This window comes from Sceloporus occidentalis, unplaced genomic scaffold, assembly GCF_023333645.1.
Source record: "Sceloporus occidentalis isolate IW3139 unplaced genomic scaffold, rSceOcc1.0.p SCAF_50, whole genome shotgun sequence".
Taxonomy (NCBI): Eukaryota; Metazoa; Chordata; class Lepidosauria; order Squamata; family Phrynosomatidae; genus Sceloporus; species Sceloporus occidentalis.
Genome location: NW_028317030.1, coordinates 6604140 through 6617197, shown reverse-complemented (window position 1 = coordinate 6617197; position 13058 = coordinate 6604140). Strand labels below are relative to the sequence as shown.

General features: G+C 40.8%; 1 protein-coding gene across 1 annotated transcript in view; it reads right to left on the bottom strand.

Annotated features, from left to right (window-relative positions):
• The window catches only part of LOC149288790 (VPS10 domain-containing receptor SorCS3-like), a 204871-nt gene that overhangs the window by 37227 nt on the left and 154586 nt on the right, over positions 1-13058 (bottom strand). Inside the window, exons 8-12 of the mRNA XM_089491469.1 lie at positions 5725-5814; positions 4745-4924; positions 4046-4192; positions 3610-3712; positions 385-461 (exon numbers count right to left, since the gene is read on the bottom strand). Coding sequence (XP_089347595.1) covers positions 385-461; positions 3610-3712; positions 4046-4192; positions 4745-4924; positions 5725-5814 — 597 coding nt within the window. The remainder of the gene's footprint in view (positions 1-384; positions 462-3609; positions 3713-4045; positions 4193-4744; positions 4925-5724; positions 5815-13058) is intronic.

Below are 13058 nucleotides of genomic sequence, written 5' to 3'. Positions count from 1 at the left end.
AATCTGCAAAGAAAATAATTTGGACCTTAATGGGTCAGCGTCTCGAACGGTCATCTCGTGGGGACGCCTCGGGGTTGGCTGGGTTTGCACAACCAGCAATAATTTAGCAAACTTTTAAAAAGCTTTTACCGCAATTTTTTATTTTAAAAAAAATGGCAGCGCCAAGAGCACAGGGCGTTATTTAAAGCTAGAGGGTAGAAGACCGGAAGGGGGATTCTGAAAGGGTAGTTGATATAAGGAACAGACTTCTGTTGGAGGTAGCACCTGCCAATACAGTAAAGGATTCGATCCTCAAGAAATAGGTAAAAAAAAAAAATGCCGGGGTTCGCATAAGTTTTTCAAAGAACGTTAATGTGGTAAGAACCAAAAAGCAAAGGAACTTACAATTTTCCAGGTGTTTCCACCATCGGAGGAGATAAACATATTGGTGTCAGTCGCCGAGAGCTCAGGACCAACGTTACCTACAAAAACAGTGCGAGATTTACCATGGGGGGGCACGTGGTTCAAGGTACAATCTAATATGGGGGGTACCTGTATTCTCTAATGCTAAGAAATGTTCTTATATTTTCTGATACTCATACTTGGAATCTGTCTAGGTTTACCCCTGTATCACAGGGTCTTTGCCCCAAATATCACTGTTTCAGGGTCACTAAGTATGAAGCCAACTCGTTCATATATTTTTTGTGATTTAATGATATTTGAGAATCCCAAATGGTACATTTCTCCTTGCTATATCACAGCTAGAATCCCTGCTTGAATACAGGTGTCTTCATTCAGAATACCTTTATTTCCTGACCAGTCTTGCATTCCTCAACAACAAATGTATTCTGAACAAGTCTATTGGAAAGTTACACGAATCACATTAATGTGCAGGAATGTACTGGGGACAAAAATCATCCCAAAAGCCGATAAACGGCATACCTGTAGCCAGTAGCCACCTGTCGGAGATCTGCAGCCCTTACTACAGCTTTATATATATTTCTGCCGCACGCTGCGCCATTTATCCAGCAGGTGGCCACTCACTAAAGTACTGACCACACAAGCAGTAATATAATAATGGTATGAGGGAGCTGCCAGCCACTGGCCATTTCCCCCATATGCCCAATGGCCAGTCCTGAACACATTATATTATAAGTGCATGAGAGTGTGTGTGTGTGTATGGTGTTAGCATGTGTGTGTATAAGTGTATGGTTTTAGTATATGTGTGTTACTGCATGGTGTTAGAGTGTCTGTGTATGGTGTTAGATTGAGAGTGTGTGTCAGCATGTGGCATAAGAGTGTCAGGTTTTTACACCTGGACTAAAGGACAACATAAAGTAACACAAACACTTTAACATCATACACTCACCAAACACTCTAATATCATTTGCTGACACACACACTCAATCTAACACCCTACACTGACACTCTAACACCATGCAGTAACACACATATACTAAAACCATACACTTATACACACACATGCTAACACCAAACACACACACACTCTCACCACTAATAATCACATGCATATACTCTAACACCATATACTTATAGATACACATACTCCCCAACACCATACAATAACACACACATTCACCCTAACGCCCTTACTCCCTGACCTTCCATGGCCCCATTGACCCCATTGAAGCCTCGTAACCACTCCTGGGTGCCATAAACCCACTGCACCTGCTTTACCCCATCCCTGCTCTTCGTTATCAGAGTCAAAGGAGTTTGAGAGTACTCTACTTCACCTTCCTATTAATGGTCTCAGAATACAAAATTACTTATACTGAACCAAAACCCATCAAAACCTAAAAAAATGGACAAAATACATAAACAATCACTTAAAATCAGATTTAATACCCAGATTTTAATTTTCATCTGGTTCTCTACCTTTCTCAGGCCCTCAGCAACTTCATCTTGGAGACAGAGATGTAAAGAATTACGTTGATATCGGTTCTTATTAATCCACTATAAATAACTCAAGTTTTAATCAATGTGATGTGTGCAACGTTTCTCCGCAGAAATACTTGTTTAGAACAAATTTGTAGCCAAAATCAATAATGTTCATCTTAACTATCATTTACAATGAACCTGCCACCTTCCAGTAATCAATACAGAGTACACATTCCCCGCTAACTTACTTTTAAACAATTCAGCAGTTTTCTATATATTTCCAGTAAAATAATTCCAGTTACTGTAGCTGCCTCCTGCAATTTGTTTGCTGTATAACTGGTGCAGGACTCATATTTAGCCGTCGATGTAATGTAATCAAAGCTTTGTAAGGTAACAGGCAAATGCAGGCCCACCATCAGAAATCTTGGGGTCCGGTACTCGCCTAAAGACAGGGCCCCCTGCATCGTTCCACACCATGTTCCTTCCACCGCCTTGCCAAATGCTCCTTTTATTGCCCTGCCTCATGCTTGCAATGGGGGCACCAGGTCCCAATCCCTGTTAATATGGCCTGGTGGCCCCATCGCAAGGGCCCAGTTCCAGATAGCAGGCTGTGATGGACCGGTCCTATGCAGTGGACTGTGGGGGCCACTCAGGGGGCCCAAGACAGATACGATATACATTTTGGAGATCCTGAAAGTTTTGTTTTTCGACAAATCTCACTTTACATCACAAATTGGTTGAAATGTTATGGGTTTACCCAACAGTCTCTATAATATTTCATGAGGCTGTCGGTTCTAAAAGCGTCTGTTCCCCAGCCGGTGACTCCAAAAAAGATTTGTTAGAGCGAAATAAGAGATGTTGCAACTAATGAAGACAGCTTGTTCTCTAAGAATTGATACCAATAACAATCTTATATGAAATTGTTGAGCCCAACAATCCATCTGCTGTAGGCCTTTCCAATAACTTTGATGAGTTGCTTTATTTCCAATATACATCACCCGTTCCGCGACCAGAGCCAAGGCTATCTGACGTTACAAAAATACTCAAATATCTCATACTTTTCCTGAGCATTTGATGATGTTAGAGCTGCGAAAGTGTCAGGAGACCCGGAAAAGACATCCGTTCTTTTTGTATTTCATTGGTCTAGTTTATAGGAAGTGCTTCCCTATGCTTATTTGCATTCGTTAAAGGGGAACCTCCGCCATTTTGTTTTTTTCGTTGGTGGAATAGTTGTGAAGTCAGTAGAGTCCCCAGTGTTTCGTGGTTAGGGGGTAGGTGTTTTCCATGGATGACCTTACTTCGTTGTTCCCTCCATGTGTATCTTCCTTCTCCACAGCTCTCTAATGTCGCCTTTCCCAGTCGGCCTTCATCCTAAATGGGATGCTTATATGCTCTGATGATGTCAGATGACCCTTACGTGAAACCACATATTGCCAAAAATGAGGTCACAGTGAGGCTCCATTTGCTGCATCTGTTTACACATCATTACAAAGCACATTATGTTCCGTGTGAGTGAATCCGTGCATTCTTCCTACCCCTAGTAAACTTCCAGATTATGAGGTTGGAGAGTGCCAGAGGATCATGGGTGTGTAACACAAAATGACTATGAAGAGAAAGCATGGAATATGTATGACTGACATACCTAATACTTTATTACAAAGATATTGGCAGGGTGATGGGGGTTCTTCATTAGAACATTAGACATTAACAAGTGGAAGGCAAGTCAATTACCTGAAGCCACGATGAGCCATGGCGCTGTAGCCTTGCTCGAAATACTTCCTGAGTTATACGGGTTCTCTGACATTTGGAGATTGAAGTGTAGGGAGCAGAACGGCTGTAACAAAAGACGCAAAAATAAAAATCTACTATTGTCCATGGTCTATCAAATAAGTTATGACAGGTACTAGAAACATCTGTGATGTCACAAGGAGCCACATGACCTAAACGCCATGATGCATTCAATACAAATTACCATAAAGTCCCTTGTCCACAAGTTCCCACCAGATTCTCTGGGACCAATATGCCAATACCCAAAACATAATATTCTCAACGCATTCCCCAAAATCTACTTTTACTTGTTCGCTTAGCTTCTACGTCCGCCATTTTGAACCCTGGCTTGCTCCATTATAATACAAAGTTTTATTAGGTTCTTTCACAAAGTACTTACCAGAAGACAGTTGATGGGGTTCCCTTTTAGATCTGTGTCAGGAGCCTGCAGGAGACGCCAGTCCCTGCCTTTGTTGTATGTGATGAACGTCTTCACTCTCTCATCTACCTTCTTATTCGCCAGGAATACCCCCTTTATCCCTGCTACCTAGGAAAAAAGTGAGCAAAGAGGTAAAAAAAACAGGTCAGGTTAAACAAAGTGCTTGGTATAGTAAAATATCACAATTATTTATTGTGTAGGAAAGTAAGGATATGCATTTTCAACATATATCCATGTTTCTAGAATCACCATTGTATAGCTCAAACTTGATTTTAGAATTAGACTTTTAATAGAATATATATTTATTAACCAAAGCAAAAGGCTTTATGACCTTTGATACCAGCTTCATAAATATTCAGATGTTAATGGAATTTGGAAAAAAACCATAAAGAAATTAAAAAATATACATAATCTAGGACTGCAGCGATCGTAGCGTATTATCCCGTTTCTATGCTAAGCCTCAAAAAAATGTTTAAGTTTAGGATAAATATAAAATGAATATTAAGTTGTACCTATGAAATATAGAGACACATACTAGACTTTCATAAATGTTAAATATTGCCTGCTTAGATAAAACAGGGTAGAAGATGCTTATTGTTTGGTTGGGCAGTCCTGATCGCCTATCTCCCGGGCGCGTCGTATAATGACCTTGCCGAATACCTCGTAAAGGTCGATGACAATGTTCCCTTCAAGTCCTCGACTGCTTTTGACGTTCTCCAGGGCCAGCGTGAAGTACACACCGCGTGTGTCGGAGATGTACAGGTTGTACGTCTCGTTCTGGTTCCACTCCTGGACGGCGGCAAATACCTGCTTTTCGACGGTGCTGATAATATGCATGTCCTGTCATCAGAGGGAAAGCGGATCATTCATTGTATGATAAAGTAGCTGCAACTGGGCCAAAGCTAACGGCTAATTTGCATTTCTGGCAGTTCCCTGCACAAACAACACTATTCCGTGCTTGGTTCAGATGGGACATTAACGAAAAACCAGTGGGAGGACATGTACTACATACAGCTTTAATAAATCAGCCATGTTTACGGCCTTGCAGAGCCATAAACAGCCTTGAACGAGTATTATCCAGTCAACTTCCTGTCCCGAAGGTTCTTCCTTCCTCAACAAAGGTTTACTTTAAACAATCAGCAACAACCAGCAACTTTTCAATAGGGGATGGATAACTCAATGTGGAGGAATAATCATACAGATGCTTAGAACAGTATATATCGCTTATTTTAGTCTTTAAATAATATTTACATGACTTTGTTTAGCGTAAAGAACTACAAAAATGTTAGATTTGGGAAAAGTGACAGATCTGCTTTAAATAAACAAGGTATTGTGCTGATGAGTAACATGGCATAGAGCATCTCAGTACTGATGAGGGTCTAAGTACCATCTCTGAACGTTTACTAAAGGAAGGATAGGGTTAATCGGATGGGAGCGTGATGGTCCTCCGAACACAAACAGCATGAATGGATCTGGGATGGCTGAGAAAAAAATCCTTCAGGGGTAAAATATATCAAAAACATCCCCATAGTGACCCTCTTGGTGAGAGGCGGATTCAGTAACTTCATTGCCCTCACTGTATATTATCATTTTCTTCACTAATCCATGGGATACAATGGAATCGGAACGCTGTGTGTTACCTTCGGAAGGGAATACTTCGGAAGTTTAATCTGAGCAAAAGCTTCTCGTCTGTATGACACGTAATAACTGGCTCGTCCCCCAGAGGTTGCCTGAAAATACAGAAAATCCACAATGTGAGTTAATATGAGGTCATATATCATCATATGAAAAACAGCTGGAAATGCAAAAACATACAATAATTAAAAAAAAATATTTCGGAAAATTATGTTACATAAACATCGAAAATAACATATATAAAGAAGGGGGAAAAAGAAAAATGGTCAAAACCCAATGTTTTTATTGGTATTTGTGTAGGTTGATTAACTTGACTCATGCATGGTAATGATTTCTAACAGATTTTTTTCTACTATAAAAACATAGAATCCGACGGCAGATAAGAACCATTCCCCTCATTTTTCTGATGTACAGACTAAAAGCATAATAAAAAATAGAATTTAATGGCAAATAAGAACAATTCAGCCCGTTATTCGCAATCACCATGGAAACCAAATGAACGCTCTGCATTTACAACCGGCCGAATTGCTCTTTATACATAACCCCCAGGGATCTGATCTGGATTTCCTTTGGACAGCAAGTCTGGTATTGACTCATCATATACAATCCACAAATAAATAAAGAATATTTTGGACAGACGAGTGTCTCCAGTGTCAGCATCAACAAATATCCATCAACATATCAGTCTAACCAGACCACAAGGTTAGCCTCAAACGGAAAACATGGCAGATACAGAACCCAACAATCTTCCTGGTAACCCCCTGTCCAGCGGCAGGATGGATGGATGGAGAGACGGGGCATGGGGTCCGTCTGGTGATTCAACCTCTCCTTCCCAATAGGTACATAAATCGAGTAAATTTCCATATGTCCCAACTGAGCCCAAGATTGGTGGTGAAGGGTAGTTACAGGACGCGCCTCATGCCTCCTATTGGGTATTTTTAGATATTTTTACTGCCTCCATCCCACTGACCAATAGATGGGGTAAGGAGATGATAGGTGACCTTTATTATTAACACCCATGTCACCTACCATACCAAAGAGAGCCATTTTTATTAGGAAGTCCAGGTGACCCCCATTTATTTTAGATTTTGTGGTTTAAAGGACCATCTAGCCATCACATTCAGTTTAAACCATATGATAACAGCTTCAAGCAGCCAATCAGTGGCGAGATTAGTTTCTGAGGCTGCCCTCTGCAGCAGGGCAGCCTCACGAAGGGGTCAGCATGCATTCTTCTTCAGTGGGCCTGTCGAGGACATTACACCGTCCCTTTAATAAGTCTGCAAGTTGCTTACTTTTTTCAACTTCCATCAACTCAGCTCTTCCCTACCCACCAGTCGAGTGTACGAGAGTCAGGTGTTGTTTCTTGGGAGTGCACTCACTCTTTAGTAAATAGACCATCGGTGAATGGCATTTCAACATATATAGGCAGTTCCATTATACTAATGCATGTTCCTATTAAGTAACCACTTATATTGTTATTAAAAAAAATATTTTTTTTTTTTCTTCTGCAAATGGAAAATGACTTTCAAGGTTTCATTCAATTTAACCATAAAAAAAAAGGCAGAGATTGCGACCACAGAACACAACGGTACGAAGCTTAGAATCCAGTAACAGCTGTTTGATGTCGTGAAGCTATATCTTGGGGGAACTCAATCCCATTAAGAACAGAACACGTTACACAGTAATACCGCGTCGCTTTAGGGAGAAAACAGATATTATATATGATATTGAAAGAAGAAAAATAAAGAGCCGCAGCACCTGCTGTCTCCATTCAGAGTATTACTTGGAGGAATTGGCACGGAGTCTGACGGATAGGGTGAACTCCGCGAGGATTGAATGCCTGGATCTTAAGAACTGTATGAGGACTGCAGATGTAGTCGGCAAACGTGAGAAGCCTCGGCAATCTGTGTTGGATTGGAGTATCTGTAGGGGAGAACTTTAAGGGTGGAATGAAGGGTACTTTGCAAATATGATGATGCGGAACGTAATATTTTTTTAATAAATGGGAATAAAAACATCGAGAAAACAAGAGGAAACTGGTTGGAAAGGATACCAACAAACACAATGTTTCCTGCAAGATTATGATGTCACCAACAGTGACGTCATGCATCTGATGCCAATGGCATCCAAGGGTATTTGGATACGGCCAATAAGCCTGGTCTTATATTAAGGGGCCAATGTCAATCGGGATCAGGTTTTGGTAAATAGCCAAAGGTGGATTATTCTCCCTTCTATAGCTGCTACTTGACAGAGCTCCGGTCAGGTCTCACCTAGAGTATTAGGGACAGTTCTGGAGACCCCCATCGCCAGCAGGTAGATAAGTGGAACAGCCTCGTAGCAGAAGTGGTAGAGGCTTATACAGAGGCCATAAGTTTGGATGTAGCTGATATTTCGTGAAAAACAAGGATTCCATTATTCAGAAGAAACTTTAGAGCCCTTCAAGGGTACTCGTCAATCTCGCCATGTGCAGGTGGCCCCCTCCAACGGCACGTTGGTAGTACCAACGAAGTAAAAGGTTAGAATGTCTTCGATTAAAAAAATACGATTTAAAGAAAAGTAGCCAAATTCGTAAATCCCTGGATTAGGGCGGCTTTTCTTCTAAATCCTCTGTTTTAGTGTAGATTTAATGAATGTCATCCAATTATTTGCTCTGTGATCGTCAGTCGTGTTCTTGCAAAATTATCTAGCTTTTCGCTCGCTAATGATTTTCTCATTAATCTAATTTTCTGGAATTTTGCTTTTACGGGTTTAATTGGGCCTCAGGCCAAAGTGAATGAATCTTCTTGGACAAATCTGTTTTGCTATTACACACATCTGTCTTCCCAAGATTATTCTGTCACGCGGCTTGAGCTGGTTTGTATCTGTCTTTCCAAGGAAAACTGGGCTATAGTCATGAAAAACATTAGTTAGATTAGCCAAAGAAAAAGGGGTTAATTGGACAATTTAAAGGGACATCACAAATTATTGATGAAGATACAAAGCTTTAGCCAAATTAGGGCACCCAACACATTCTGGATTTTTTTTTAAATGAGATAATTAGCTATTTTTTATTATTTGGGAATACATAGGGGTAGCATGAATGTGTGGCAGATCCACCTATGAGGGTTGTTCAGGTAGAAGTAAATATGGGTGTTTTGTGCAAAATGTGGAGCTGACAGCAGGAACAGTCCACTGGTTTCCATGGTGATTGCCCTCTCCCGTTTGCAATAACTAGGCACTTTTTGGCTCCGGCTACCTGGAGCCCCCTCGCGAGATGCTGGTAGGAGGTCCCAATGTCAGGTATATCAGTAAATGTCTTAATACTACTTAGTTTTAATAAGCTTTTGATGTCGAGCTTAATAAAGGCTTCGGACCAGACCAATCCTTGGAAGCTCACCGCCTTGATGAGTTGTTTTTTGAGCAATTGATTGGCGAGAAAAAAAATCAATGGCGGCTAAGGAGCTAGAAGTTAAAAATAAATTGCGTGGATCGATTTCTCTGCTTCTCAGAATTAAAAATAAAAAAAAAGAGCGTCGAGATGCAAAATGTACGGCGAGTCCTGATATCTCGCTCTTAATATAGACCGCGGCGTTACTATGTGTGGATTTTAATCATGTGTTTCAACGATAAGAGGGAAGAGAAGATGCAGCGAGAAAAAAAAAAACCACACCGTCCTGAATCCCGATCCTAGAGAGATGAGCAAGACATCTCCAGACGACCCCCGACTAATAAAATAATAACAGTAATGTTACTGGTTTTAATGAATTTATGCAATCTTAGAAAATCTACCATTTAAAGGATCTCCCTTGTGAGGAGCAGGGCAATGGGGGGGGGGTGTGATCTGTCCCCCAGTTTTGAACAAGGGGGACTGCCAGCCCTAGGCTTAGTCAGCCTGGGCCAGACTGACGCCAGCTGAAGCCAGAACCAAACCTTAGTGTCATCTGCAGTGAACACTAGATTTACCAAGACGTAAGGGAGCCTCTGTTGTCCTGCTCTTCTGCTTCAAGTAGTAAAAATCTACTTAGCGCACATTGCTGGGTACCTTACTAACAATATAAATACAAAACCTTCAGAAATCCCCCCAAAAACAGTAGGACTTCAACCTTAAAAGGAACTGGCCTGATCCCTAATGAGAATCAAGGTTGATCTGTGATTCCTTCCAACAATTTCCTACACAACTAACATTCAAGCCCAATTTTAAAGTTACAACACAACGCGATCCAGAAAAGACTTCTTAATGAGGTTTCTCCTTTCTGTTTGGATTACGCCCGTGCCCAAAGACAGCTTTAATCTTGGTTTCCCAGAACCCACCGCCGCTGCCGCAACTTGCCGATGACCTTGGCGATCCTCATTACGGATAGACAATTCAATCAGCGATGATACTTTTTTTGTTCTTTTAAATAAAACGTAATTTGATGGCTCCTCTGTGCCGTCCGCACTAAGCTGTGTTCCAAAATCACTGGTGTGAACGCAAAAACTTCAAACTCCGAGATAATAACAGATACTTTAAACACTTCAATCATATCTGATGAATTCACGCTAGCCATTGCGGACTGGAATAAAACTTGAATTACACATTTCTTTTTTACTACTAATAAATTACTAGAGACAATTTTTTTTTTTATTTCCGCACCTCCTGACCTGTACATGTCTCTGCGGAGTGCAATGTATTCAGGAACAAAATGAGCAACTCTACACGCATAAAAACAAATTATCACCATGTGCGACACCTTGAATAACTAAAATATCCAGCGCGTTTCACTTTGTGTCAACACTGAAACAGCTTGTGTCATTATAATAAAAGGTGCAAGGTTTCCAACATTCTAAATAAAACAAATAAAACAGGAACGCAGTCATTGCATTTTAAGTAGCCCTCGATGACTGGCGGCAATCCAAAGGCAGTGGGCAACGGCAAGAGGGCGCTGGCCCTACCATACAACCCTAAACCAACCAGCTGAGATGATAGAGGGCCACATCAGGTTTACTCCTATGTTAGCAGAAGTACATGCAGGTGGGGGGCACAAGATACACACAGGGCCCACCGCTAAGGCAATATAAACCTTCTAGTGGACCTTATTCAGAGAGAGGTCAGACAGAACTATGCTATATGGCTAATAAGCCTTATTAAAGGAATATTGCATGCCTCCAGTTAGTGGCCACATTATCGTACCTAGGAGTTTCCAGGGCTGGCTACCTATGCTTTGCCTTTCTTGCTACTTATAGGCATAAAGAAGGTAAATAGGCGGAATTACCTATGCAGAGCTATGAAGATCAGAGGGGGAACGAGTGGACATGAAGTCAGGGAGTAGTTGGGGTCAACGCTGCTCCTTCCCTTATAGAATATATCAGATATCATTACATTATCACAGTAGAATATTAAGGAGTCAGTTCAAGACTGTGTGACCCTAAGAACCTGCCCCGTTCACCATAAGAACCTGAGAGTAAAACCCTGATACCCAGGGCTAACCCTGATGGTTTTAACCACCGTTTCATATCCATACAGAATATCATACTGCTAGAGAACTATGTATCACAAGGGACCTAATGTTACAATGTTTTTCTGTTGATGTTCAAGTAGCCTCCACAGATACAGACATTTAATCACAAAAAGAACTCTACGCCTTGCAAGATTAATTCTTCCAGCCCACCAGCCCACCTACCTCTCCTACTTAATGTAAACCCCCCTCATCCCTATATGACCAAATCGTTTGACCCAAATGGGAACCAACCTCATTAACCAACCATCTGTGCTGAACACTTATGGCCATGTATCTACTGAAGCGACACTCACGTCAATGGGGCGTAGTAAGACTTTCGCACATCCCTTGGCTTCCATAAAGAGGCACAGAAGAGCTACATTTTTAACAGAAAGGATTTTCAATGCTTGAGAGATTTCTTTTATTGACTTAAGAATTATTCAGACTGATATCTTAAACGTCCTCCGACCCTAACGGATTTCACATAGCTGTGTACACTGCAGGGGATGAACTCTGTCTGGAAGCTGTCTGCTTCTTGTTTTACATTTTCATTTTACTTTATAATTCTTATGGATACCACACTCCAAAACTCTACTTTAAAGCAGATATTTCTGAATCTGAAAATAGGTCAAAGGATTGTTTTTTGTTTCCTATGTCCTCTGTTGACTAGAAAGTCGCTGTCCTTTGTGCTGAACTCCAAACACATTTTCCGGTAGCATTTGAAGTTGCTCATATGGTTGTGAATACTGATATCTCCTCTACTCAAGAGACAACAAAAGAGGTTGACACAAAGAGGAACAATGTGTCAATAAGTTTTTGTTTGTTTCACAGCTCTGGCTTGGAGGACTGGCTGGCCAAATCTGTTTCCAAAGCTTAGATGTTCAAATGAAGGGTTGAACTATATCTGCTAATGTAGAAGGCCTAAAGAACAATCATTAAGTGCCATTAAGTGCCATTTCTTTGTGGACTATTCAATGGACGGTTGAGTTGCTTTGGTCAACTTTTGGTTGCTTTAAGAAAGTCAACTTGATGATCAACTCAACAACATTTGAAGTTTTATCAAGATGACTTCCCTGTCAAACCCCTATAAAGCTTCTAAAAAATCTGTAAATTGTCTCTTAAGATAAACCCGGCTGTCATCAAGTAGTTAATCAAGTTGCAAAAGGGTCTCCAACAAAATCAGCTCAACATGACATAGAAATCCATTAAGCTCAATAGGTCTGCCCAGTTGGATGACCAACTCCACCACCATTTGACAACTCCAATGATCAACAGTCATGAGTAATCCCTAATGGACTCGTATTACAGACTGCTGATTCGGACAAAAAAGACAACTTAACAGAACTCAACATGAGATCGCACTGTCCACCATGACGGCACCCAACATGGGGGGTGATGTATAAAAAGACGTTGTACAAAGTTTGAAGAGTGGTTTTACCACCAAAGGAAGAACTAGGATGTTAACGTTGATTGGATCGGTTGGCATGACGATAAGGCAATTCTTCAAAATTTGCACCAGAATCACTTTTCTAACACGGATCAACATTTGCAGAGACGAGCTGGCATTCTCCTAAGGGTGAAACTATTAGCTATTGTTACCATGGTGACTTCATAGACACATTTACTGCTGAGATCCTGTAACAAATGGTTATCAATATTTATTGTGGAGAATGTTGAGAGTTTGTAGAACTATTTGAATTGAAATACAACTTGCAATGAACATTAGGCAGTCTGCATTGATTACAGTAAATCAGTATCTTTTTCAGTTTACGGGAACCTGATTTACATCTGCACACATTAAAGCAGTTAATATATTAGAGAAGTACAGATACCCTAGTGATGGAGATTTACAGAGAAACTCATACATATATATTTATATCAAT